Genomic DNA, 27,880 nt, shown 5'->3' with positions numbered 1-27,880 from the left:
GTATTTTCAAACAAGTTTTGTTTTTCCCTTTTGAGAATTAACTATTCCTGTCAACAAGGCATTCCTAACCAGGCACTCTACTTACCAAGTTTTAAAATGTTCCTTAAAATGCTGTAGAACATTTGCTAGTACATAGCCAATGAAGTTAGAACTCTCAGCACTTTCTTCAAGAGGGATCTTGAGTGTGGAATTAGAGGAAGGCAGAATGCTTAAGTCTGTCATCACTGTTTCATCTTGTTTGGAAATATTTCCTTCATGAATCCTTGGAACTACCTACAGAAGAAGGATTATACAGTAAAAGATTACTAAATCCCAATACACGTTCAATAGTAATTTAATACCACCTTAGTCAGGATAGGCTAGGCTGTGCTGAGGTAACAGATTAGTCCCGGCATTCCTAGGGCTTCATGCAACAAAGATTTATTTCTTGTTCATGTTATGTGTCCGTTACAAGGGCCGCATACCAGTAAACACTGAGGAGCCTGGTAGGCAGAGGCACATTATCTCATAGCTGTAGCAGATGAATTCATGACTTCCTTTGTGCCCTCAGCAGAAAAAGAGAATAGATGAGCACACATAGGCTCTCCACTGTCTCAGTCTACAAAGAACCCTTCTTAGTTTTGCTCACACTTCATTGGCCAGAACTTGCCACATGGCAACGTTTAACCACAGGGGGAGCTGGAAAATATGAACAGGAGGTGGGATGTTTGCTGATTATTACTGTCTGTGCCACAAACTTTATTGCATTGCACCAAGCTTTGTACTGAGTTTTCCTAAAAATTTACAATTTATAGTTGTTTATGTGATTTTGGCAAGAATCAATGCAAAATTTATGTCACTCTTAATGAATAACAAGTATGTTACTCTCTTAATGAATTCTCCAGTGCATAGACTTTGATTTGAATCATTTAAATGGAACTGAACTGATAGGCAACTTGATGTAACCCTAAGAGAATGATTTTTAAATTTTCCCTTCTCTTTCTGTGACAATAACATATATAAAAACGGCATAAAGTATTTATGTTTGGTTTAAATAATTATAAAGTAAACACTTATGTAACTATTATACAGCCAGGGGCGATAGCCGTTTTCACTTGCTGGAATTTGTATATTTCTTTCCTAAGGCTTCTCTTCAGCACTTGCTATTTTATGGGTTTGTATTTTTCTTTACATGGTGACATAAGAGCTGTTTTGAGAAAAGTAACTTCACAGGCAGTTTAGCAAAGTGGTTACGTTCACTCATTCTAGAGAAATACTGCTTGACTTTGAATTCTAGTTCTATCATTTACTAGCTGTGTGAGCTCAGACAAGTTGCTTAACCTCCTTTGTGCCTCATTTGAAAAACTGGGCAAAGAATTCTGCTTCCCTTATAGGGTCACTGAGGGTATTAAATGGTCTGATAAATGGAAAACGTTATTAGAACACTGCCTGATACCTAGTAAATGCTCTTTAGTGGTAATAATTGTTATAAAAATGTATAATTGAAAACCATAATTTTATTTTATGTGGAGGTTTTTATATAGAAGTGCCTTTGCTATCAGCATAAAGAATTTTAGACACATCTGCTAGTGTTACTCAGAGACACTAGAATGGATGTAAATTGAAGCACAGAATAGGAAATACTGACAATAGTAAAAACAACTAAATATTGACTGTAGATTTCTAAAGGTTGAAAGCACTGCTAAAATTTTTCTTCAAGTTTTATTCTTCAAGACAAGACGTTTTCCTCATTAAACGGAAAGTCTGTATATATGAGGATGATCGAATATATTGAATTACTTTACCTTCCTTGAGTATGATCTAATGGAGTTACAGAATCAGAGAGCTGGCGGGGACTGGAACAGCGGCTTTCAAAACTCTTTGACTGGTCTGTAGTAATGAATACACTTGATAGCATGACTCAAAACACACATGTATGTCTACATATGTGTGTGTATATATGTTTACACACATATACACATAGAAAATGGAAATGAAATTCCATGATGTGCATATGACTTATGAAATGCAATACATGCTAATATTTTCTACTTTGTCCTAGTCTATTTTTTGTATGGTTTTTAACCTTGTTTTTTAATGAGCTTGCTGTGACTTTCCAAACTTATTTCTCAAATCATGCATGATCCACAGCTTTGTAGTTTGAAAAAAGAGGGAAATGCTGGATTACAGAATGCTGTAAGTCAGATTTCCTAGAAGCAGTGCCTGAGATTCTGACAGAAATGGTTTATAAAGGAGCGCTCTCAGGTGCGACTTTTAAGGGGAGAGGAAAGCAAACTAGAGAAGAGAAAGCAGCTAAGCAAGAATATGGCTTCAGATGACCATTAGCCTCAGCCTGATCCTGCAGGAAACTCTGGGGCATAAGTGCCCCAAGGGCAATCTTTGGGAGAAAGTTTCAGAGATAAGCAGTTAGCAGCAGCACCAGCACCAATGGGAGCTGGTAAAAGGGATCCCCAGGGATCTGGATAGGGTACCAACATAACATACTACACAGAATATTGCATCTTCAATTGTTCTGCCCAGTAATTTTTGTATCCAGGTCTTTCTGGGAACCCCTCGATACCAGCCTCATCAGGAATCACTAGCCTGATTGTAGATTAAGGTAATGTGTGTGTTGGAGGGGGGATGTCTTAGGAAGAAAAGTCACTTGGGTATTATGCAAAAAGTTATTGACTGAACCTGGGAGTCATGGTATAGGTGGAATTTAAGATGGCAATATGTTTTTATTTTTGTTTTTGTTTTTGAGACAGACTTTCACTTTGTTGCCCAGGCTGGAGTGCAGTGGCACGATCTCCACTCTCTGCAACCCCCACCTCCCGGGTTCAAGCGATTCTTCTACCTCAGCCTCCTGAGTAGCTGGGATTACAGGTGTGCGCCATCACACTTGGCTAATGTTTTATGTTTTTGGTAGAGATGGGGTTTCACCATGTTAGCCAGGCTGGTCTCAAACTCCTGACCTCAAGTGATGCACCCACCTCGGCCTCCCAAAGTGCTGGGATTACAGGCATGAGCCACCGTGCCCAGCTGGCAATATATTTTTATGTGAAGAGTAACATATAAATGTTTAATTCTCAAGATAATTCAGTGGCTTTATTGTGTCAGCAACTAATAAGAGCTATAATTTACAGAGCTCTTGTTTTGTATAAGAAATCTATACTAATCACTTTATAGGTGTACATGTTAAGACAGCTGTTATTGTTCCCATTTTACAGGTGAAAACTGAGGCCTACAATGGTTCAGGTACTTTCCCAAGCTTACTCAGCTGGTAAGTTTCAGAGTCAAATTTTGAACTCAAATTGCTTTATTTGTAAGTCTTCTCTCTTAAAAACTACGTTGGCCAGATTTCTTCAAGGTTACCTTTATCAGTTATAGCCCTATAACTCTAAGCAGAATTAGCCATTTCTAGATTAGAAAGTATTTTGTGTTTTCAATTGATTTTTTTTTTTTTTTTTTTTTTTTTTTTTTTTGAGACGGAGTCTGGCTCTGTCGCCCAGGCTGGAGTGCAGTGGCCAGATCTCAGCTCACTGCAAGCTCCGCCTCCCGGGTTTACGCCATTATCCTGCCTCAGCCTCACGAGTAGCTGGGACTACAGGCGCCTGCCACCTCGCCCGGCTAGTTTTTTGTATTTTTTTTTTTTTTTTTAGTAGAGACGGGGTTTCACCGTGTTAACCAGGATGGTCTCGATCTCCTGACCTCATGATCCACCCGTCTCGGCTTCCCAAAGTGCTGGGATTACAGGCTTGAGCCACTGCGCCTGGCCTTGATTTTCTTTATAGAGTTTCATGTTTTCTAAAGACCATGAACTACGTTAAATCAAGTCAGCCTGAAGGCAATCACAATGGATATATGAATACCCCCTGCAGCTTGTTTTCAAATTCAGATACAATTCATACGTAAATTAACAGTGAAATCAAGGTGTGCACATGTCATCTCCGTATCTGCTCTTGGGTCTCGCCTTTACCTGTATTGAATTAAAGATGATCTCCGTTTCTGGGGTCTGGTTTGCCAGTTCAGACACCCAGCCAAATCGCCCTCTCATCTTCTCCACCAGATAGGCGGTGTCCTCCAAGTGCTTCCGGGTCATCTGGAGAATCTGGCTGTACTGCTGATTGGATACATTGACCAACCTGATGGCCTCATCTAATTCTGTGTGCAGAGCAGGTACGCCAGGACAGTCTAGCAAAGAAGAAAGTAACATGGAGAAGGAAAAGGTCCATGAAGCTTGGAGGTGGGCGACATGGGCTTACATCCCAGCCCTTACACTGTCTATTTTCCCCTTTTGCCTGTGGGAGTTTTTAGTTATGTCTGTCGTTCTGGAGTAATTATTAATATCGCCTACACCTGTGTCAAACCAGATCCAGTTTAACTGTTAATTATATGGTTTTATGTAACAGAAACTGGGCTGGAGACAGAACTTTTTGTCATAAATTCCACATGCCTACCACCTATATTAAGAAAAAATTTGCCAAAACAGATGAAGTCCTTACTATGCCCCTTCTACATCACATCCCATTATCCCTTAAAAAGGACACTACTGTTTGATTTTGGATGTATATGTCCAGTACCAGTAATCAGTATGGGAAAAGAGGAAAAGAACCACATATAGTGAAGCCACTTAAAATTAAGACCAAAAGTGTAAACAGTGAAAAAAAAAAGATTTGTGATGTTTTGGAAATTAGTTTATATTTATCAATAATGAAATTATAATTACAGTTGCATGTTTAGTATTAGAACAAAGTAAATCAAAGCTGATTGAAGAGACAAAATTATCATTTGATTAAAGGTATGAGATGTGTTTATAATAGCAAAACCTTGAAAGCAAATGTACTTCAGCTAGGGAACGAATAAATAAATTGTGATCTGCCTACATAGACCAACATACAACAGTGAATTAATGAACTAGAGCAGCACGTATCCACATGGCTAACCCTTGCAAACTACACTGAGTGAAAAGCCACATTGCAAAAGAATACATAAGTAATAATATTTATATTGTTAAGAAAGAAAAATTATCCAGAACTTGGAAATAAGGCAAAAGAATGGCTGCATTTCCTTTCGTTTCTTTTTCTTTTCTTTTTTTTTTTTTTTCCTTTTTCCAAGACAGGTTCACGCTCTGTTACCGAGGCCAGAGTGCAGTGGCGTGATCATAGCTCACTACAGCCTCGAACTCCTGGGCTCAAGTGCTATTTCCACCTTAGCCTCCTGAGTAGCTGGGACTACAGGCTCACACCACCATGCCCAGCTAATTTTTAATTTTTTTATAGAGGCAGGGTCTCACTTTGCTGCCCAGGCTTGCATGTCCTTTCAATGTCATACTAAATTATTGTCTAAGAGGTCGACCCAAAGATCACTTCAAGGTCTAAGGAAGAGATCCTTTGTTGTCTTTACTATTTACTATTGATTAGGGCCTGACTCCATGAAATTACCTGTAAATTATGGAATGAAAAGTGGCAAATGTTTGTCTAGTAGAGATGTAAATTATTTTGGTCTGTTAGAAAAGATAATGGCAAAATTTACAGTTTAGTTGCCTTTTCAAATATTAACTAACTTATATCTAATTCCATAATCTTTCAGCATTCTGTCTGTCCCTGACTGTAAGCACTCCAGTCTCTCTTATACTCCTTTGACCCAGCTCTAACACCCTGCTGCTTCCTTCATTAATAAGTTAAATAGTCAAATTAACATTTGATATGTGCCCATTTCTTTTTTCTTTTCTTTTTTTATGTTTGAGACAGAGTATCACTCTGTTGCCCAGGCAGGAGCGCAGTGGCACAATCTTGGCTCACTGCAACCTCTGCTTCCTGGGATCAAGTGATTCTTGTGCCTCAGCCTCCCGAGTAGCTGGGACTACAAGTGCACGCTACCATGCCTGGCTAATATTTGTATTTTTAGTAGAGATGGGGTTTCACCATGTTGACCAGGCTGGTCTCAAACTCCTGGCCTTAAGTAATTGCCCACCTTGGCCTCCCAAAGTGCTGGGATTACAGACATGAGCCACCACGCCCAGCCAGACATGTGCCCATTTCATGTTTGTATGATGCATTTTTTTTTTTTTTTTAATGGAGTCTCACTCTGTGGCCCAGGCTGGAGTGCAATGGTGCAATCTTGGCTCACTGCAACCTCTGCCTCCCGAGTTCAAGCGATTCTCCTGCCTCAGCCTCCTGAGTAGCTGGGACTACAGGCGCGCACCACCACGCCCAGCTAAATTTTTTTGTATTTTTAGTAGAGACTGGGTTTCACCATGTTAATCAGGCTGGTCTGGAACTCCTGACCTTGTGATCTGCCCACTTTGGCCTTCCAAAGTGCTGGGATTACAGGCATGAGCCACCACGCCTGGCTGTATGAAGCATATTTTTAAGGTTAAAAGTTCTACATTGAAAATGCAAAAATCAAAATGTAAAACATTGCTATGTAGGATATAGGCATCTGTATATATTATATGTATAAGGGACATGATATGAGTAGGAGGAAATGCAAGGAAATAATTAATACCAAATTCAAAATAGCACTTTCCTTTTGAGGAGATAAAGTGAATGTGATGTGGAAGGGGACATAGTGGGGCTTTGTCTGTTTTGGTAATGTTCTATTTCTCAATCTAGGTGATTGAGAATTTTTTTTTTTTTCCCTGAGACAAAGTCTCGCTCTGTCACCTAGGCTGGAGTGCAGTTGCTCGATCTCGACTCACTGCAACCTCTGCCTCCTGGTTTCAAGCAATTCTTCTGCCTCAGCCTCCGGAGTAGCTGGGATTACAGGTGTGCACCACCACACCTGGCTAATTTTTATATTTTTAGTAGAGACAGGGTTTCACCATATTGGCCAGGCTGGTCTTGAACTCCTAACCTCAAGTGATTTTCCTGCCTCAGCCTCCCAAAGACCTGGAATTACAGGCATTAGCCACCATGCCTGGCCTATTACATCATTCTTTATATATTTATAATAAAATGCAATCTATAATAACAATTTTAAGCAGTATGGGAGCACATTAGGACATTCTTTACATTTTACCTTTGCAACACTAAACTTTCATTGAATTTGTACTGTATTACCTGATGTATACTGTATCTATTATCTGGTGCATATAGATTATCAGGTGCATTTTAATGTATTATCTGATTTATTCTGTATTATCTTGTGACATTCAAGAATTATTAATAAACTATTTTAGCTGGGTAGAAGGAAATAGATGTTAATGATACATAGAGGGATACTTGAGTGAGACTATTTTTGTAAGAGGTCAGTATATGAAGTGTATATTTTTCTGTTATAAAAACCTCTGCTTCTGTATATAACTTTGCAACTGTGACTTAAAAAACAAATACTTGAATAATGAGAATCACTGATACTTCAGACATTTTATTTAATCTTCAAAAGATGTGTATGAAGCAGATATATTATTCCCACCTTCCAAATGATAAAACAGGCTGAGAGTCCTCGAGTCAGCAATTCAGGAGAGAGAGCACTCCTTTTTTATTTTTTTAATTTTATTTATCTATTTATTTATTTTTTCTTTTTTCGAGACAGAGTCTCGCTCTGTGGCCCAGGCTGGAGTGCAGTGGCTTGATCTCAGCTCACTGCAACCTCCGCCTCCCAGGTTCAAGCAATTCTCTTGCCTCAGCCTCCTGAGTAGCTAAGATTACAGGTTCATGCCACCACACCCGGCTAATTTTTGTATTTTTAGTAGAACGGGGTTTCGCCATGTTGACCAGGCTGGTCTCAAATTCCTGACCGCAGGTGATCCGCCCACCTCGGCCTTCCAAAGTGCTGGGATTACAGTGTGAGCCACTGCTCCAGGCCAGGAGGAAGAGCACTCTCAACTGCTCAGGTTACCCAGCGAAAAGGTCCAGTTTATAATCAAAGCTACTTGGAGCAATGCTTTCCAAATCCTTTTCTGCCACAAGATATTCTAGACGTCAAATTGTCTAATATACATTCTAAGGCGGGGTAGATGTGCCCATGGCAGAAAATTTGGCCCAAGAGGGATGTGGAGAAATAGACAAGTCCATCTGTATAATGGACTCTGCTTTCAAAAGAAGGGGGAGAAAAGACCAACTACTGAGGTGGGGAGAGGCTGAGAGAGAATGAAGTGGAAGAGGGAGAGAAAGAACAATCCTTGTTCTTGTTCTGTGGCCCGTGTAACCTGACTCCCTCACTAGCCCAACTAGCCTGAGAATTCAGTGGAAATAAGAACCTAGGCTGGTGATGTTTAAAAAGGAGAAAGGGGCTGGGCGTGGTGGCTCAGGCCTGTAATCCCAGCACTTTGGGAGGTGGAGGCGGGCGGATCACTTGAAGTCAGGAGTTCGCCACTAGCCTAACCAACATGGTGAAACCCCATCTCTACTAAAAATACAACAAAGTAGCTGGGCATGGTGGCAGGTGCCTGTAATCCCAGCTACTCGAGAGGTTGAGGCAGGAGAATCACTTGAACCTGGGAAGCGGAGGTTGCAGTGAGCCGAGATCGTGCCATTGCACTCCAGCCTGGGTGACAAAGCGAGACTCCGGCTTAAAAAGAAAGAGACAGGGGGTGTTGTCGACTTTAAAAAGGTTTAATAAGTACTCGAATAATGATCTAATTTAATAGACTCCATTAAATTCATGGTTTTTTTATTTAATTGAATAAAAAAATTAGAAAGGGAACCTTATTCCTTTTGAGTTGGAAAGCATATAGATGTTTAGAACCCCTACAATGCGTTAATTTGCACAAGGGAAAGACCTATTTCATAATAGAGAATATTAATATGTAATTTACAGGCTCCTTGAGCAAGGTGATTAAATAAAAGTAATATGTTAAAAAGTCAAATTTTAAAGATGTCTAATACTTTTTAATATCATATATGCATACATGTACATATGGTCCCCAACTTACAATGGTTCGACTTACAATTTTTTGAACTTATGATGGGTTAACTGTGACATAACCCTATCCTAAGTCAAGGAATATCTTATGGTTAAAAGTTTGGAAAATACAGAAATAAGTATTTTTAAAAATCATGTATAATCTTAAAACCCAAAGGTAACCTTTATTACTATTGTGGTGTATCTAATGATACTTTAAAAGCCAAATATGTTCAGGATATTATGTTGTTTAAGATTGTAACAATTTCTTGGCTGCCACTCACACCTGTAATCCCAGCACTTTGGGAGGCCGAGGTGGGAGAATCATGAGGTCAGGAGTTCGAGACCAGCCTGACCAATATGGTGAAACCCTGTCTCTACTGAAGATATAAAAATTAACCAGGTGTGGTGGCACATGCCTGTAATCCCAGCTACTCAGGAGGTTGAGGCAGCAGAATTGCTTGAACTCAGGAAGTAGAGGTTGCAGTGAGTGAAGATCACACCACTGCACTCCAGCCTAGGTGACAGAAAAGATTGTAACAATTCCATTCTCCCTTTTCTCTGAACAGCAAAATTTGTTGCAAGTTGCTCATTGTTAGCTTGAGGAGACAAAGCCAAGGGAGGGACAGGAGTTTCCACTGACTATGCTTTTTTGTTCTTTCTGTTGATATAAATTACTCCAGCGGTCTTCACTGTGGGAAGTTAAGGGCACAAGAGCTATTACTTGGTAGTAAACGAATTATAATCTGATTTTTCTGAACATCCTTTATAGCAGGGGTCCCCCAACCCCTGGGCCATGGACCCGTACCAGCCTGTGGTCTCTCAGGAAGGGAGCTGTACGTAGGAGGTGAGCGGCAGGTGAGCAAGCATGTATGCCTGAGCCTCGCCTCCTGTGAGATCAGCAGTGGCATTCGATTCTCACAGGAGCACGAACCCTGTTGTGAACTGTGCATACAAAGGGTCTAGGTTGAACGCTCCTTAGGAGAATAATGCCTGATGATCATCCCCAAACCATACCCCCTGCCCCACCATCTTTGGAAAAATTGTCTTCCACGAATCTAGTCCCTCGTACCAAAAGGCTGGGGACCACTGTTTTATAGAAGAATTTTGTTAGAACCCAGAGATTATCTTGGGTCCTTTACTTACAAATTACTCAACTGAGGCCTAGACAGCATAAATGACTTGCCCAAAATCTCTAGCTAGTGTTGTAGAATTTACTGACGTATTGATTTCTGTCCATCCTGTATCTTCCAATTTCCAACTCTAAGCCATTAGCCACACTTTAAAAATTTCCTTCCCTTAGGGCTTTAGTGAGATAAAATGCAGAAGCATAGGAATCAAAAGCTCTTGTTTTATATAAGAAAATTTGTAATTTGGCTCTGGTGGGGTAGGAGTGACTTTAGTCCGGAGAAGGAAAGGGGAATGAGGGGAGGGATGGAGGAAAGGGAGAATGATTTCCTAAATGGGGAAGGAACTAGAAAGGCCACTCTGGGAGGGAAAAGGATTCCTGGGGCTTGGAAGGAGAAGCCACTTTCCCAATTTAAATGCTAATTAGTTAATTAACCCACCAACAGGAAAGAGCCAATGCCACTTTCAAAAAAAAGATTTCACTTGTCTAAACACTGATTTACAGAATGAAAAGGTTTCTTTCATGGTTGGAGGCGGGTGTTCTTTTTTTTGCGGTAAGAAGGAAGGAGTTGCCCTAATTTGCTCAAGGTTTTTCTTTTGCGCACAGTAGTGTTTGGTCATTAATCATTTTTTTAAAAAAAATCACAAGAACGAAAGTTTGTAAACCGGGCCGGGGGTGGTGGTTCATGCCTGTAATCCTAGCACTTTGGGAGGCCGAGGTGGGCGGATCACAAGGTCAGGAGTTAGAAACCAGCCTGGCCAATATGGTGAAACCTCGTTTCTACTAAAAATACAAAAAAATTAGCCAGGCATGGTGGCGCACACCTGTAATCCCAGCTACTCGGGAGGCTGAGGAAGAATTGCTTGAACCCGAGAGGTGGAGGTTGCAGTGAGCCAAGATTGCACCACTGCACTCCAGCCTGGGCAGTAGAGCAAGACACCGTCTCAAAAAAAAAAAAAAAAAAACCAGTTTATAAACCTACATTGAACGCCCCCACATGGAAATGAGCCTGCAAAAAAGTGGTTGGAGGAGGAAAGCAAATGAATCCACCATGTTTGTGAGAATGAGATTTTGTCCTCTGTCCAGAATACTAAAGAAACCCTAAAAAAATTGTTAGATATGAGTTTTGAATTTCTTTTCAAACAATCAATATGTCAGTATGTTCAATTCTTTGCCTTCTACTTTTAAACTTGATTTCCTCCTAAAGCAACCTTTTTAAATTACCTGCCCCGCCCCGACTCTTTCCGATTACCTGCCCTGCCCCGATTCTTTCGGAGTACCTACTCACCCTAATTCCGATTACCTGCTTCACCCGGACTCATTCCGATTATCTGCTCCACCTGGACTCATTCCGATTACCTGCCCCGCCCCGACCCATTCCGATTACCTGCCCCGCCCAGACTCATTCCGAGTACCTACTCACCCTGACTAATTCCAATTACCTGCTCTGTCGTAACCGTTCTTCCCGCCAAACCAGTCACCCCATCACTCTCTTTAAATTAGCCAATCGGAATTAGTTCAGCCTGTGCGGTCTAACCCTAGCCAATAGGAGAACGACACAGCAGCAGGGGCTAGAACACCTTCCCCTCCCTTGTCGAAGTGCGCGCTCACCGTTGTTCCATCTGTAAGGGTGCAACCGTCTACAGAAGTAACTTGCCTTGCTGAGAATTAAAAAGAAAATTTCATATTCGAGTGCTATTTCTTTTGTGGCACTGAAACTTTATAACGAAATGTGCCCCAGAACTTAAAGTATAATTTTTAAAAAATAGCAATTATTTACCTTCAGATAGGTGAGCCTGACATTTTTGGCATTTCTCATGAAATTTGAAACACCTCGACAAATTCTGCTCAAGTTCCCCACACAGTCCTCTGTCCTGCCCAGGTAACATCTTTGAAATCAGGCCTCCGTGGTCAGGGGCTACAGGGAACATAACATTTACACGTTAGTGTCTAAGAGTTTGCACTGTAAAGAAGTGAAGACAATGCCACTGCTTTTTCTTACCGGTGCTTTCAAAATCTTTTTCATGTATATATGTATGTATGTATGTATTTAATTTATTTATTTTTGAGACAGTTTTGCTCTGTTGCCCAGGCTAAAGTGCAGTGGCGGGATCTTGGCTCACTGCAACCTCTGCCTCCCGGATTCAAGTGATTCTCCTGCCTCAGCCTCCCAAGTAGCTAGGATTACAGGTGACAGCCACCACAACCAGCTAATCTTTGTACTTTTAATAGAGATGGGGTTGCACCATGTTGTCCAGGCTGGTTTCTTGAACTCCTGACCTCAAATGATCCACCCGCCTCGGCCTTCCAGAGTGCTGGGATTACAGACATGAGCCACCGTGCCGGGCCCTTTTTCCTATATTTAGACACAGAAACGCATGTTGCGTTTCTGTGCAATAATTTCCTAGGACAACTGAACATCTATTAAAAATTGCACATACTCTTGAATCCAAGAATCTCATTACTAGACATTTATTATTAGTATATACACAAATATATTAATGCATGTAATTTTATTTTCTAGGAGGAGTCATGAAGAATTATTAACAACTATCTTTTAGAAGAGGGACTAGATAAGGTAGGAGAGGGCAGCTTTCGTTAATTTTGTTCTTTTATATGTTTTAAAAATCGTATGTCTTATTTATATCATTAGTATTTCTGATGTCAATAGGATTAAGTAAATAGGTGACTGTAAGCAACTTTTTCTCTTGGATTTTTCTGTATTTTAAAAAATGCTTTAATAATTTTTTAAGCTATAATTGGGAAGAAGTTTCAAAGATATTAGAAATGTCTGTTTCTTAAAGTGGGTGATAAGTGGTTATTTTATTACTATTCTATTTTTGCATTTGTCGTGTATGTATATATATATACACACACACATATGTGTGTGAGTATGTGTGTGTGGAGATGTACATACGGTTATGAACAGTGGGTCAAAGATTTAGGAAAATACCTAAAGCAGATCATGTTTTGAAAAGTTTTTTCCCCTAAGAGAATTAATCCATATAAAAATATGTAAAAGAGAAGTCTATCCAACAGAAAACTGGCAGTTCCCGATAGAGTATTTGACATTAAGAAACATGTATTACTAATTTACAACCTGATGATCTTCTGTTAGATTAAATCCTCAGCATTTAAAAATGAAACATTTTATTTTGACATAAATTGCAATGTCCATAGTTTAAAAACAGCGAAGCGTTGTTCGATAGAATGGCATGGAAGGCACGCATCCGCTTTGGTGACTAGAAAGTCAGTTTCTCCCAGCTGCTTTCCTGGACCCTCTTCTTTGCCCTGCATAGCCCCCTGTGAGAATTTCCACTGTAGAATTGAGTCCCGCTTTATGCAGTGTTTGCTTTCTTATCTTTCCCATTAGACTCTAAGCCTCTTGAGGGAAGGGACTTGGTCTTGCCATTTTAATCTTGTCATTCTTCTGTGCCTTCTTCTGCCATTTTACCCACGATATGGTGATGTAATTGTTCACTAATCTGTTTTCCTTTCTCTGGACTGAGCTCCTGGAAGTCAGAAGCTGTGTCATAATCATCATTTTATCTCTAGCATCTAGATTAATACCTGGTACGTACACCAAGGATGACAAATTCTAGGCCCATATGACACTAATTCCCCATCCTGCACCCAGAGCACGATCTATCACCTCACTTAGTCTAGCCTTGACAGAACCTCAGAACCCTTCCAGGGAGCTACTTCCAGTGCAGTGCCTGAGATAAATCATCTACTCTCCCACCTGCCTGTCTGTTTTTCCCATGTGAAAATTAATGTCCACTAATTCTCTCTTAAGGATTAGAAACAGGTCTGCTGGTCCCCTGCACTGGTCAAGCTAGAGTAGAACATGATCTCATCTGTTCTTTCCAGGGATTCATAAGACAAGTGAAGACAACTCCAAGAGCTGGACCTATTCACTATTCACTTTCAACAGATTCAGGACCTGAGGTCCAGAAAGACCAAGGTAGGAAAGAAATTTGAGACCAAAATGAGCCTATACTCAAAAAAAACAAAAATAACATTGATTATCAAGATATTTCTGATTCTTTTTATTTTCACTCTCCTTTTCCTGGTGTTCATAATTCAGTTTTGGCTATTTTTCTGATTTTGGCCCTTTAAACAATCATGACCAATAAGGCCCATCCATGAAGGTTGCCACACAGAACTTGCTCAGTAAATGTTGGTCAGTTACTATTATTATTAGCTCTGTTACAGCTTCCACAGATTCAGTGGCTTGAAACAGCACAAATTCATTATTGTTTGGTCTTTTAGGTCAGAAGTCTGAAGTGGGTCTCACTGGGCTAAAATCAAGATGTCATCTGTTTCAAAAAAAAAAAAAAGCAAAAATTAGCTGGGTGTGGTGCCACGCACCTGTAGTCCCAGCTACTCAGGTGACTGAGACTCTGTCTCAAAAAAATAAAAAATATAAAAAATAAGATGTCAGTAGGGCTAGTTTTTTGGGAGGCTCTAGAGGAGAATTCATTTCTATACCATTTCCAGTTCCTCAAGGCCACCTACATTCCTCGGCTCATGGCCCCTGTCCTCTGCCTTCAAGGCCATCAAAGTAGAGCCAAGTCCTTCTCTTGCGGCCACTGCAATTAATTCTTTTCTGCCTCCTTCTTCCACTTTTAAGGACCCTGTGATTACATTGAATCCATCAGTTGAGGCCGGGTACGATGGCTCATGCCTGTAATCCCAACACTTTGGGAGGCTGAGGTGGGCAGATCATTTGAGGTCAGAAGTTCGAGACCAGCCTGGACAACATGGTGAAACCCTGCCTCTAGTCAAAATACAAAAATTAGCCAGGCATGGTGGTGAGTGCCTATAATCCCAGCTACTCAGGAGACTGAGTCAGGAGAAGGGCGTGAACCCGGGAGGTGGAGGTTGCAGTGAACCAAGATCACGCCACTGCACTCCAGCCTGGGCAACAGAGCAAGACTCTGTCTCAAAAAATAAATAAATAAAAATAAAGTCAGTTGATTAACAAATTTATTTTTTCCATCTGCAACCTTACTTTGCCTTTGCCACCTAACATAAATTCACAGGTTCTGGGGATTAGGGTGGGGATATTTTGGGCAGTCATTATTTTGCCTACCACAAGGGGCAAAACTCAAAGTGTCAAGTCATTAGGCAGATTTTCTAGGGGCAGTAAGCTTACTCCTCACCAACTACCTGTCCAGAAAAGTGATGGAAACCACATTCAAGTGCCGTAGAGCCCCTGCCTGACTATTCTTGATAAACAGTCACATTTGCTCATCTGGGAAGACAATGTGTCCTCTGTGGTAAGCTTCTGTGTACTGTCTGGCTAGAGGAGAGATACTGGAGAAAGAAGAGTACAATAGAGTAAATAGACTTTTTTTGTTTGCTATTTTGTTTTTGTCTTTAATATTTGCATTCACAGGGGGCCTTGGCTTTTTAGGTCATCACTGAGATGGAAGTGGCACGGAGGGGCTGGGGAGGGGGTGTGTGAGGCAGCTGAGAGTAGGGTTGGCCCCCAGCTGTGTGAATGAGAAGGCAATGGTGGCAGACAGTGGTAACCCATGTTCGTAGCTGGTGTGTGGAAGAGGGTTACAGTGGTTGGCACATTATCTAGACTCTGGCATGTCTGAACCACTGCGGACAGTCCTGTGCACATGGAAATATAAGCAAAGCTTGTGTAAGGCCACTACACAACATGGAGGGGAGGAATCCTTTTGTTCTAATGAACACATTCTCAGTGTTATTCCAAGACAGTTGATATCCATTTAAACAGTCAGGCTAAAATCACTTGATACCACCCAGCCTGGATAGATTTAGTCTACTTGCCTGGTGTTTATCCTGAATATTTGATGAATTTGGAACCTCAGAATGGAATACCAGACGAAATACTTGACTTATAAAAAAAGTCCACTGGACTCTGAAATAGAACCCAACAATTCCAGTAATGATGCCTGTTCTCTGTTCATGGAACGATGGGACCTGAAGGATGTAATGCATTGTTTCTAGCTTCAGTTTCTGAAAAGTAAACCTCTCCTATGCAGAGGCCAGTTATGTAATCTCATGGCGATTCTGAGAATCTGATTCAGTTGTTGCCAGCTACAGCTAATATAATTGAAAAATAGTCAGATAGGGTCAGGCGTGGTGGCTGGCTGGGTGTGGTAGCTGGCTGGGTGTGGTGGCTCACGCCTGTAATTCCAGCACTTTGGGAGGCTAAGGCGGGCAGATCACCTGAGGTCAGGAGTTTGAGACCAGCCTGGCCAACATGGTGAAACCCTGTCTCTACTAAAAATACAAAAATTAGTCAGGTGTGGTGGCGGGCACCTGTAATCCCAGCTACTCGGGAGGCTGAGACAGGAGAATTGATTGAACCCAGGAGGCAGAGGTTGCAGTGAGCTGAGATCGCACCAGTACACTCCAGCCTGGACAACAGAGCAACACTCCATCTCAAAAAAAGAAAAAGAAAGAGAAAAATGGATAGAAAGAGCCCATTTTATTTTTCATCTCAAAGGAGAGCAGCCTTCAACCTGGCTTAGTGGTCAATACAATAACAAAGGAAATGCAGATCCTACACTTGACCCTCGTGGCAACTCTCATTTCTCAAATGCTGGATCTAATTTACTCCATAGAAGCCCACAGAAGATATCTCCTGCCTGGAAACATAAAGCAGCATTGTGTCTCCAACATGGAGCGTCATGAGGCATGATTACTATTGGTAGAAGGCAATTCTTATCTAATATTTCTGTAGTGTGGGGTTTGTGAGCATTTTCTGTGGTTTTATGCATACGCTTTATGATTTAAGGAATGATTGTAGTGATTCAGAGGAGGGCACTAAATTGCTCTGGTTATGTGTCAGAGTGGGCTTTTTCTCAAACTGGGAGTTGAGGATTTCAGATCAATTTTACAGAAACTCTCTGATGCTTTAGCAGAATAGAGCTGAGCATCTACATGAGCTTTAATAAATGAGAGAAATGGCCAGGCATGGTGGCTCACATCTGCAATCCCAGCACTTTGGGAGGACAATGTGGGTAGATCACCTGAGGTCAGGAGTTTGAGACCAGCCGGGCCAAGATAGTGAAACCCCTGTCTCTATTAAAAATACAAAAATATTAGCCGGGCATGGTTGTGCACACCTGTAGTCCCAGCTACTCGGGAGGCTGAGGCAGGAGAATTGCTTGAACCTGGGATCAGAGGTTGCAGTGAGCCAAGATCGCACCACTGTACTCCAGGCTGGGAGACAGAGCAAGACTCTGTCACAAAATGAAATAAATAAACAAATAATAAATGAGGGAACCTTTTTTTTTTTTTTAAGTTCTCAACCTATTAGCATTTTTTCTTTCTGCTTTGAAAATTTGCTCTAGAAAGAGTTCAGTTCTCAACAATGATGGAAGAGGGATGGTGTTTAGCAGACTTCAAAGCTTCTTTTAAGAGGCTCTGAAACATTTTCCATAAATTATCACTTCAAGAAGCACCATACAATGTGACTCAGAAATGTCTACCATTTCTGAAGCTAAACAAAACTTGACTTTAGTATAGACCTCTAAGTAAAAGTTATCTTTTAATACTTGCCTTTGTCTTGTTTTGGTAAATCTTCTATTGCCTTCAGTGTCTTCGTAATTGTTTCACTGACACTTTCATAAATAGAGACACTGAAATTACAAAACAGCTGGAAGAAGTTGGGAATGTCCCAATGTTGCTCAAGATCTGCTTTGGTCATTGGCTCTTTAGAGAAAGCTGGAAAAAAGTAATGCTCAGTTAGGTCTGTATCTGATATGAAATGTGATTGAAAAGTCTGGTCAAATTCTTGCTGCATCTGTCTGAAGACGTTAAAACTCCTATCGAAGAGAGAATTCACATCCACAGTCAACTGGCTGAACACATCTTCTATTTGGGTCAGTTGTGCATCTTCCTCAATGAGCTTTTCACTGATGGGGAGATCTTTTTCATTATCTTCATGGAAAGGAAATAGAAATTGATATATCTTCTGGAAAAACTGTTCAATCTGTGGAGTAGAGTAGGGGACAGAAATGGAATAAAAAATTACTTTCTTTCTGGACCCTTCCTTTCTTTCTTTCTTTCTTTCTCTTTCTTTCTTTCTTTCTCTTTCTTCCTTTCTTTCTCTCTCTCTCTCTTTCTTCTTTCTTTTTCTTTCTTTCTTTGTTTTGTTCTTTCTTTTCCTTTCTCTCTTTCTTTCTCTTTCTTTCTTCCTTTCTCTCTCTCTTTTCTTTCTTTTTTATTTGAGATGGAGTCTTGCTCTGTCGCTCAGGCTGGAGTGCAATGGCACCATCCCAGGTCACTGCAACCTCCGCCTCCTTGGTTCAAGCAATTCTTCTGTCTCAGCCTCCCGAGTAGCTGGGATTACAGTCACACGCCGCCATGCCTGGCTAATTTTTTTTTTTTTTTTTTTTTTGTATTTTAGTAGATGCAGGGTTTTACCGTGTTGCCCAGGTTGGTCTCAAACTCCTGAGCTCAGGTGATCCACATGCCTTGGCCTCCCAAAGTGCTAGGATAACAGGAGTGAACCACTGCACCCAGCCCTGGACCATTTCTTATTGCAAATTTTAAAGTCAACTTACAGTAGTCATTTCAAATCAAGAATAATTCTTGGCAAGCTAGGATGAGGCAATGAACTTTAAGATAATTTCTTAATCCTCTTATACCTGACTTTGCCTTTGCCTATGGAAACAGGATCTGAAATTTCTCCTGGTTTACATTTGCCCACCAATAACCTAAAAAGGTCAAGTTTTCACTTTGGGAGGCCAAGGCGTATGGATCACCTGAGGTCACCAGCCTGGCCAACATGGTAAAACCCTGTCTCTACTAAAAATACAAAAATTAGCTGGGTGTGGTGGCAGGTGCCTGTAATCCCAGCTACTTAGGAGGCTGAGGCAGGAGAATCACTTGAACCCAGGAGGTGGAGGCTGCTGTGAACCAAGATGGCACCACTACCTCTAGCCAGGGCAAAAGAGCCACACCCCATATCATGAAAAATATAAAGAAAAGAATTTGGGTGGGTTGTCTGCCTCTCCCTCTACCAGCTTCTGTTTACTTGACTCTTCATCCACAAAACAAACCTTTAAAGCCCCAAGAAATTTTCGTAAGATCACACAACTGACCCAGATGGGAATGGTCCCCAAATCTCCTGACTTCCTGCTGCTGCTCATTACGCCATATTCTGGTGTATTAGCAGGTGACAGTGGCTCTAAAAATAGAGCAGATGCAATTAATAGTGGAGGCAAATTAACTTGGCGCATTCATTATCTTAGTAGTTGCTCCCTTTGTAATTGAGTATGGCATTGCCAAGCCAGGAACATATTCTAATTAGTATGTGCTCTAATATGGAGCGTGAAATTCCACTCAATTTTGTATTCAGCTCATTTCTTGAAGGGGGAGGAAAATCTAGCCTAATTGGAGCCGTTAGTGGGGCAGAGCTCATCCTATTCAGGTCACCACCCTCTGTGATCCCTCTGCTGAGAAGATAACCAAAGGGGACAAAGAAGAAAACATGCCAGTCCTACAGAACATACATGGGTCGGGCGAAAGGGGACATGAAAGGGTGTGTGTGTGTGTTATGCATAAGGGGCAAGCATGTTGAAGGTGACATTTGGGAGGCAGAGAATATCTTTAAATATTTGGCCTCCAGAAGGAAAAATTAATGTGGATTGAAATCAGAGACTGCAATGCTATGATTCCAAATGCGATTTGGTAAACATTTACTGGATGCCACCAATGAGCAAATGAAGACAAATAAGATATGATCCCTGCGCTCAAAGAGCTTACTATCTAGTAGGAACATGTTCACAAAGAACAAAACAAGGCAGAAAGCCAGGATATTTTAAGAGATGCATTCAGTGTCCACTGACTGGATGCTCTACCTTATAAATCACGTAGACACAGGTGATAGGATGTAAGCATTAGTATTAGATTCTGGAAAGCAAAAGGCCTCTATCAGATCAGGCATCTCCGTTCTAAACATTAACATAAAGTAATAAAAAAGTAAGCTGAGGCCGGGCACGGTGGCTCAAGCCTATAATCCCAGCACTTTGGGAGGCCGAGACGGGCGGATCACGAGGTCAGGAGATCGAGACCATCCTGGCTAACACCGTGAAACCCCGTCTCTACTAAAATACAAAAAAAATTAGCCGGGCGAGGTGGTGGGCGCCTGTAGTCCCAGCTACTCGGGAGGCTGAGGCAGGAGAATGGCGTGAACTCGGGAGGCGGGGCTTGCAGTGAGCTGAGATCCGGCCACTGCACTCCAGCCTGGGCAACAGAGCCAGACTCCGTGTCAAAAAAAAAAAAAAAGTAAGCTGAAATACGTGCCTTAAGAACTGTGAAATCAGGCCGGGCGCAGTGGCTCAAGCCTGTAATCCCAGCACTTTGGGAGGCCGAGACGGGCACATCACGAGGTCAGGAAATCGAGACCATGCTGGCTAACACGGTGAAACCCCGTCTCTACTCAAAAAATACAAAAAACTAGCCGGGCAAGGTGGCGGCGCCTGTAGTCCCAGCTATTCGGGAGGTTGAGGCAGGAGAATGGTGTAAACCCGGGAGGCGGAGCTTGCAGTGAGTTGAGATCCGGCCACTGCACTCCAGCCTGGGCTACAGAGCGAGACACCGTCTCAAACAACAACAACAACAAAACTGTGAAATCTTGAGCTCTCTTTTTCTTTTACCTTATTTTTCACAGAGGACCAACTAGGTTGGCAGGTTGTATAAATTCTCATGCAGTTATTTTCCAGGCAAGACCTGCATTCATCCCAGGAATCTGCCAAAGACACCTGGCATAGCCTTTCTTCTGCCTCCAGATGTTCTTGAACTTCATTCAGAAGTTTCAGGGCCTCCTAATTAAAAGTAGAAACAAAAGTCCAATTTCCATTTCATGATCTATGTGTACCTTAGTTGATTTCACCCTTTGAAATGTGCACATTCTAACCTGCTTTTCATTCTTTCTCCTTCAGGTGCCTCGCAGCTGCCAGATCTCCCCCAAAGCCTTCTGTTTAGTTTAAGAAGAGAGTGCTGATTGATCCCTACTGAAGACTGTAAATCTCATTCATCTGTTCATTCATTTGTTCATTAAGTATTTACTGAGTGTTTGCTATGTGACAAACATTACTCTAGGTGTGGGTGACCTGACAATGAAGATGCCATCCCGATCTGGGAACAATTGTGATTTACCTATTTACTGGGAAGTCTGTCTTCAATTCTCGTCCACTGGGGCATGGGGAAAGTGGGCTTTACACTTTATAAAGCTGGCACATTTTATTTCTTTCATTTATGCTGTCTTTAATTGTTGTATATGCTTAAACATTGCAAGAAAGTGCATTCTTGTATGTCAAATTAAATGTTCCCATTGAGTTATTATGCCATTCTGCATCTCTGCAATTAGAATGTAATATAATAAATATATTATATTTATATATAATGTAATATTAAATAAATATAAATGCGAATATAAACAAGCCTTTGTTCTTCTTGTTTATATTCCCAGCGCTCCCCCTTGTGGTGCTTGCTGTACTTGGCCAAGTCCTGCTCTGGGTGGTGAGGAGCCCAGCAGCAGTGGCACCTGTCCCTGCCAGCCTCAGCCCTGCCCCTGGAGTGCCTCACGGGTCAGCACTATGGTGCAACAGACCCTTCTTCCTGTGCCCCTGCCTAAACCTCTGGCTTCCCTGCAAGTTTGGACTTCTGAACCCCAGCCGCCTACATGCCGAGATATTGTGCAGGGGAATTAAGTGAGTATAGTGGATCTGGCTATAAGAAGACAACCTCAGAGCTAATGGAAATGACCCTTTCCTGGAGTATTAAGCCCAAAGAATCACCTGGGCACTGACAGTCTTCCACATCTTCTCTGCCTGGCTAGGATTTGTCAGTTGCTCTCACTGTAAAGTTCAGCTGCTAAGCCAGGTAGCGTTTGCTATGATCCATATAAGAGAACTACCAGGGCCCCAGCTTGACCCGGAGAGGAGTGTGTGTGTGTGTCCTTGGACTTGGCAGAACAATTTTGGAATCTCATATCTTTTTTTTTTTTTTTTTTTTGAGACAGAGTCTGGCTGTGTCACCCAGGCTGGAGTGCAGTGGTGCAATCTCAGCTCACTGCAACTTCCATCTCCCAGATTCAAGTGATTCTCGTGCCTCAGCCTCCCGAGGAGCTGGGACTACAGGTGCGTGCCACCATGCCTGGCGAATTTTTGTATTTTTAGTAAAGATGGGGTTTCACCATGTTGCCCAGGCTGATCTCGAACTCCTGGCCTCAAGTGATCTGCCCACCTTGGCCTCCCAAAGTGCTGGGATTACAGGCATGAGCCACTGCACCCGGCTGAGGGAGGCCGAGGTGGGTGGATCACCTGATGTCAGGAGTTTGAGACCAGCCTGACCAACATGGTGAAACCCTGTCTCTACTACAAATACAAAAATTAGCTGGTCATGATGGTGGGTGCCTGTAATCCCAGCTACTTGGGAGGCTGAAACAGAAGAATCGTTTGAACCCGGGAGGCAGAATTTGCAGTGAGGCAAGATCACACCATTGCACTTCAGCCTGGGCAACAAGAGTAAGACACTGTCTCAAAAAAAAAAAAAAGGTTGTTTCTCCAAGGCAAGGAACAATACCTCCAGAATTTTCTCAATCAGTCCCAATTTTACATATTCTGCTCATTGTCCTCTTAAGCCAAAATCCTAATATTCCCAATTCCAAACTACAGTGACTGTGTACCCTTGGGCAAATTACTTAATATGTATAAGCCTTAGTCTCCTCATTTGCAAATAAGAATAATAGGAATAATAGTATCTACTTCTCAAGGTCTTTGAATTGAATGAGCTAAACAAGCAAGGCATTTATTATTATAACTAGTATCCATTATCATAGACAAGGCATCTATTACTATAACTAGTCTAGTATAATAACTAGTATCTCTCAGGCTTCCTTCCATTCACTGCTCAGAAGCAGAACAAAAACACAGTTACCAAATCACAGGTCCCAAGTTTTGGAAGTGAAACATTGCCATGGAAGAAGTAGACCTCTGTCTGGTAAACATTCCTAGAGGAAATGTCCTATCGATGCCCTCCGTTTCCTGCTAGACATTGTACCAACGGGCAGATTCATGCTTGTAACTCTATTCCTATAGTTGACAGTTTATCAAAAGTACTATATAAACCTGGTGTTGAGCCAGATGTGGCGGCCCGTGCATGTGATCCCAGCTGCTTGGGAGTGAGGCAGGAGGATCCCTTGAGCCCAGGAGTTCAAGACCAGCCTAAGCAACATAGCAAGACCCCATTTCATTAAAAGTAAAAACAAATAAAACCTGGTTTGGGGGTCAAATCACTCGAACCTTCTCTAGGGTTTCCTACTTAAGAAGTTTCAGGTAGTCTCACTAAATATTAATAAGGAAGGGTGGCGGAAGGGGGCAGAGATGATGTGGGTCACCACTGAACAGTCCCCTTGAGAATGGGTGGGGCTCAATACTGAGAGACGAGGGTTGCTAACACCATATTTGCCAATTCATAATTTGTCTAAACTGACCTTTATTCTAGGCTTTAAGTAATTTTAGGGAGGGATATTCAGGGTTAAACAGATTTTTTTTTTTTTCCAATTAACTTTCTAATTGAGTGCCTCAAACTCAAGAGTATAATTCAATGAATTTTTGTACAATAAGGTTTTTAAGAATAAATAAAAATTCTGCTAGTTGCTTGGATTCTTCCGGGCCAGAAGTGAAATCCACATTTGCTTACTTGACTCACCCAAAGTGGAATATTCTTGTTATAGCTGTATACCCTATCCTCCTTGCCAGGAGGTTCAGGGAAGTGAGAAAAGCAGGAAGTCACTGGGTCCCCCATGCACACATCTGCTGACTTTATCTCAGTTCATTCATTACAGTGTTGGAGTAACATGTTAATTAACAAACATCTCAAACCCCAGTTTTCTTAGCTATAAAATGAAAGTAGTGCTTTACCCAGATGTTTAAAGCATTCCATGTGATAATGTGTTTGGTGAAGAGTGTATTACTGCTATCTAGTGTCTCTATTCCCAGATGGCCAGGCTCACAAGCCCACCAGGGAAGATCCCAGCTGGAGGGGCTTCCACATTTTCCTGATGAGGAGTTATTTTAGATTTCCTCAAAATCTTTTGATTGCTGCCAAGAGGGAGAAGTGTTTGCAGCTGCTGGTCCCGCACTCTCCTTTCCTTGCCAGAACCCTGACTGACTCAGGGCAGTAGGTGGGGCTGCAACATCAACCAGTCCGGTGACAGGCTGACACACTGCTTTGGGGTCAGCCTGTCACACTACCCGGCTCCAGTTGCTTAATGGACTCCCAGAGGCCATGATGCTCAGAAGTAAAAAGATGCAAGCAGCAATCTGAAATTCAGTGGCCCGCAACTTTATAGATAGAGGGATAGTTAGAAAATATTAGAACTTCCACTTGTATTTTTAAATTAAAAATCTGACTGGGGTGGGGGGAATGGGGCATTGTTTAATATGTATAGACTTTCAGTTTTTGCAAGATGAAAAGATTTCTGGAGATTGGTCACATGACAGTATGAATGTATTTCACACTACTGAATGGTACACTTAAAAATGGTTATTATGGTAAATTTTGTTATACGTATTTTACAACTTAACATTTTTCAAAAAATAAAAATAAATTTAAAAAGTAATTTACTCTTGGCTGGGCGCAGTGGCTCACGCCTGTACTCCCAGCACTTTGGGAGGCCGAGGCGGGCGGATCATGAGGTCAGGAGATCGAGACCACCCTGGCTAACACGGTGAAACCCCGTCTCTACTAAAAATACAAAAAATTAGCCGGGCGCGGTGGCGGGCGCCTGTGGTCCCAGCTACTGGGAGGCTGAGGCAGGAGAATGGTGTGAACCCAGGAGGCGGAGCTTGCAGTGAGCCAAGATTGCGCCACTGCATTCCAGCCTGGGCAACAGAGCAAGACTCTGTCCCCCCTGCCAAAAAAAAAAAAAAAAAGTAATTTACTCTCAATATTAAAATTGAAAACATTTTCCAAATTATTTTTGTTACAGTTTTAATTTCCTCTTTGATTTAAGGGTAATGTTTGAAGATAACCTTTTTAAAAAAAAATCATTGTTTTGAGTGTGATGTTAATTATTAATGTCATTAAACTGCAAGTTATTCAATGTTTATAGTTTAGAAATTTACTGAACTTTATACTGTAGCATAGGAACAATTTTTTACATCTTCCAAAGACGTTTGAATATGTGTTCTCCATTGATAAAATATGTAGTTCAAGCTATAGCTATTAAATAAAGCTATTTGAATTTGAAAAAGTGAATTAGGCTGATGCATTATTGGATATACATGGTACTCTCTTGAGATGCATATGTTAGATATCGTATGTGCCCAACTGTATGTGATGACCTTGGGAAAGAGGGGATCCTCTACATTCCAGAAGAATCGACTATAGTTCCCTTGCTCTGTGCACATGCAGCCAATTGTAATGAGTTGCCATGTAAGAGAACTCAGGTAGACTGATGGATTTTATTATCTAGTTTTAACTAAACTAACCTTCACTAAATGCACAGCAGGGTTAACAAGATTCTTGGAAAAAAAAAACTTGGCAGATTTTAAAAAATGAATAATTTAAGCTCAAGTGGACCAAAAGCAACATGGCAGAGCTGACACTTGATCATTATGAGCTCTTTATTGGCCATGTGACAAAGGAAAACTATGGTGATCTAATCAGATCTGGCAAGTCAACTAAAAGTTTCAAAATATTTAGAAGATTATTTGAAATGTGGACTTACATCCACACTCGCTAATGGTGAATCTCACCTTACATACATATTGGGTCTTGAGATATTAATGGTAGCAATTTACATATCTAATTTATAAGTAAGTTAATATGCATATATTTAGGAGTGAGTGCTAACACATTTTTTAGTCATAGGAATGAGAGACCAAAAAAACCCTGGGCCAGACACGGTGGCCCATGCCTGTAATTCCAGCACTTTGGGAGGCTGAGGCGGGTGGATCGCTTGAGTCCTGGAGTTCAGAACCAGTCTGGCCAGCATGGTGAAACCCCATCTCTTCTAAAAACACAAAAATTAGCCAGGCGTGGTGGCAGGAGCCTGTAATCCTAGCTACGAGGGAGGCTGAGACAGGAGAATCGCCTGAACCCAAGCGGCCAAGGTTGCAGTGAGCTGGGATCAACTCCAGCCTCAGCGAGTCTTTGTCTCAAAAACAAAAACAAAACAGAACAAAAAAACAATTCTGGAGACCACTGATCTAGTAAAAAACACTCTTCAAATACTTTTGACTCAATATCCTAACTCAGAAGAGACCAAGAATAATCCATTTTTGAGAAAGCAGCGCTTAAACAGAGATGACTCCCCCAGACTCCGGTTTGGAGTCTTGCAGAAGCCTATCCTACACGAAATATGTTCTTCAAGGAAGTCTGAAGCTTCCCTCAAACTTTTCCTCTAATAAAAGCAGCTACCCATAAAATGTGTTATTAAGGAAAGCAAGTAATTCATCAAGAGCACTAACAAGTGTAATATTTCCGGTCCAGATCTGTGTAAGAACAGATATTATTTTCAATGACTGTACCTGCTTTTCTTCTCTGCATTTCATCAGGGTGCTCATTAGATTGGTGTGTTCCTTCTCTTTTCTTTCCATCATGATTTTCATTTGCTTAATACCAATCAAAGCCTTCTTCACTTCTTCATCTGTGTCTATCTCCCCCACCTCAGAAAAACCTAAAAGACACGTGGCAATTTTTTCTTTGAGATCTGATCAGATTACAAAACACCGAGTTCACCAGTCTTTCATGTCTCCTAAAGATAGGCTTCACTGTTCTTTTATAGGCTCATATTCTGAAAGCAGATCATAATGAATTAGCTGTCAGCTGCCACATGGACCATACCTTCTGTTCCTCTCTTGTAAGCTCCTAAACAAACAGAGTTCACTGAACCTCATTCTTGTCAGTTTGCTCAGGCCCTGTTTTCATTTATCCATTTTTTTTCTTTCATTTAAGACTCAAGTGTGTTTATATTAGATAAAATTTTGCATTTTCTTCACAATTTATAGTAAGCGCCCAACTGGGGACCTCAAACAGAGTCACCAATTTCTCTTTCTTTCAGCTTCAGTCACCTAATAAGGAGGCATGAAACCTAGAAAGTATCCCATGTAATACAAGCTTCCTTAATAACCTAATGGATGTGTCTTATACACCTTTAATAAATTTAAAATTCATTGTCATTCCCTGTTCAAAATAGCTAATGTGGCCTACTAAGGAGCTTATTTTTGACTCTGATTTTAATTACAGACCCTACATCAGCTACATTTTAGCTAATTTGTTCTTTTAAATATTAAGTACCCAAAGCATATATCACCAAGCAAAGGCTGCAAGTTAATGGCCACAGAACAACCAGATTCAATGTAATTATAACCCGTTCTTTCACTAGTTTAAGAATAATTGCACAGATTACTCTAATGGTTTAAATTTTTCAAATGCTTGAAAAGTATTTCACTGTTCATTAGAGCTGTGCTGAGATGACACCAACCATCTGGATGATACAAAAAAATGCAGTGAAAAAATTGGCAGGTTTTATCTACATGATACAAACATCTGGAAATGTGAACGCCTGCAGGGACGTGATTGGAATTTTCTATTTTTATCCAGATGTTTGGCGTCATGATGACTCGGTTTAAGTGCCTTGAGAACGTTTCACCGTGAAAACAGCGAATATGGTTATCTCTCAACTGCGACTCACTATAAATGCCAGCAGGACAGCCAGCATGCAAACAGGACACAGCACAGACAAGAAACCAAACATACTCTTCAGGTTTTCACTGATAGCAGTTTTGTCCTTCCAAGTGGGTGCACAGTGACAATCTTTCAACCATAGCAGATACACAGTAAACACCAAGAGTGGCGGCTTCATGTTCCCGCTGTTACTGCAAAGGAAAAATAAACTCGCATCAAATGCTTTCCATT

At 41.3% G+C, this 27,880-nt stretch overlaps 1 protein-coding gene across 1 annotated transcript; it reads right to left on the bottom strand.

Annotated features, from left to right (window-relative positions):
- Positions 1–29: 29 nt before the first annotated feature.
- Positions 30–27,840, bottom strand: CLUL1 (clusterin like 1). Its single transcript, XM_007974495.3, has 7 exons — positions 27,722–27,840; positions 26,491–26,639; positions 20,608–20,775; positions 17,504–17,936; positions 11,739–11,876; positions 3,959–4,173; positions 30–273 (listed from the first exon to the last, which is right to left on the bottom strand). Exons 1-7 carry the CDS (start codon positions 27,825–27,827, stop codon positions 82–84), a joined length of 1,401 nt encoding a protein of 466 aa, XP_007972686.2. The 5' UTR covers positions 27,828–27,840; the 3' UTR covers positions 30–81.
- Between the last annotated feature and the right edge of the window lie 40 nt (positions 27,841–27,880).

Source organism: Chlorocebus sabaeus, chromosome 18 (assembly GCF_047675955.1).
Source record: "Chlorocebus sabaeus isolate Y175 chromosome 18, mChlSab1.0.hap1, whole genome shotgun sequence".
In the NCBI taxonomy this organism is placed as follows: domain Eukaryota; kingdom Metazoa; phylum Chordata; class Mammalia; order Primates; family Cercopithecidae; genus Chlorocebus; species Chlorocebus sabaeus.
Note: the sequence above shows the minus strand (reverse complement) of the source record. Positions and strands in the feature narration are given on the sequence as shown.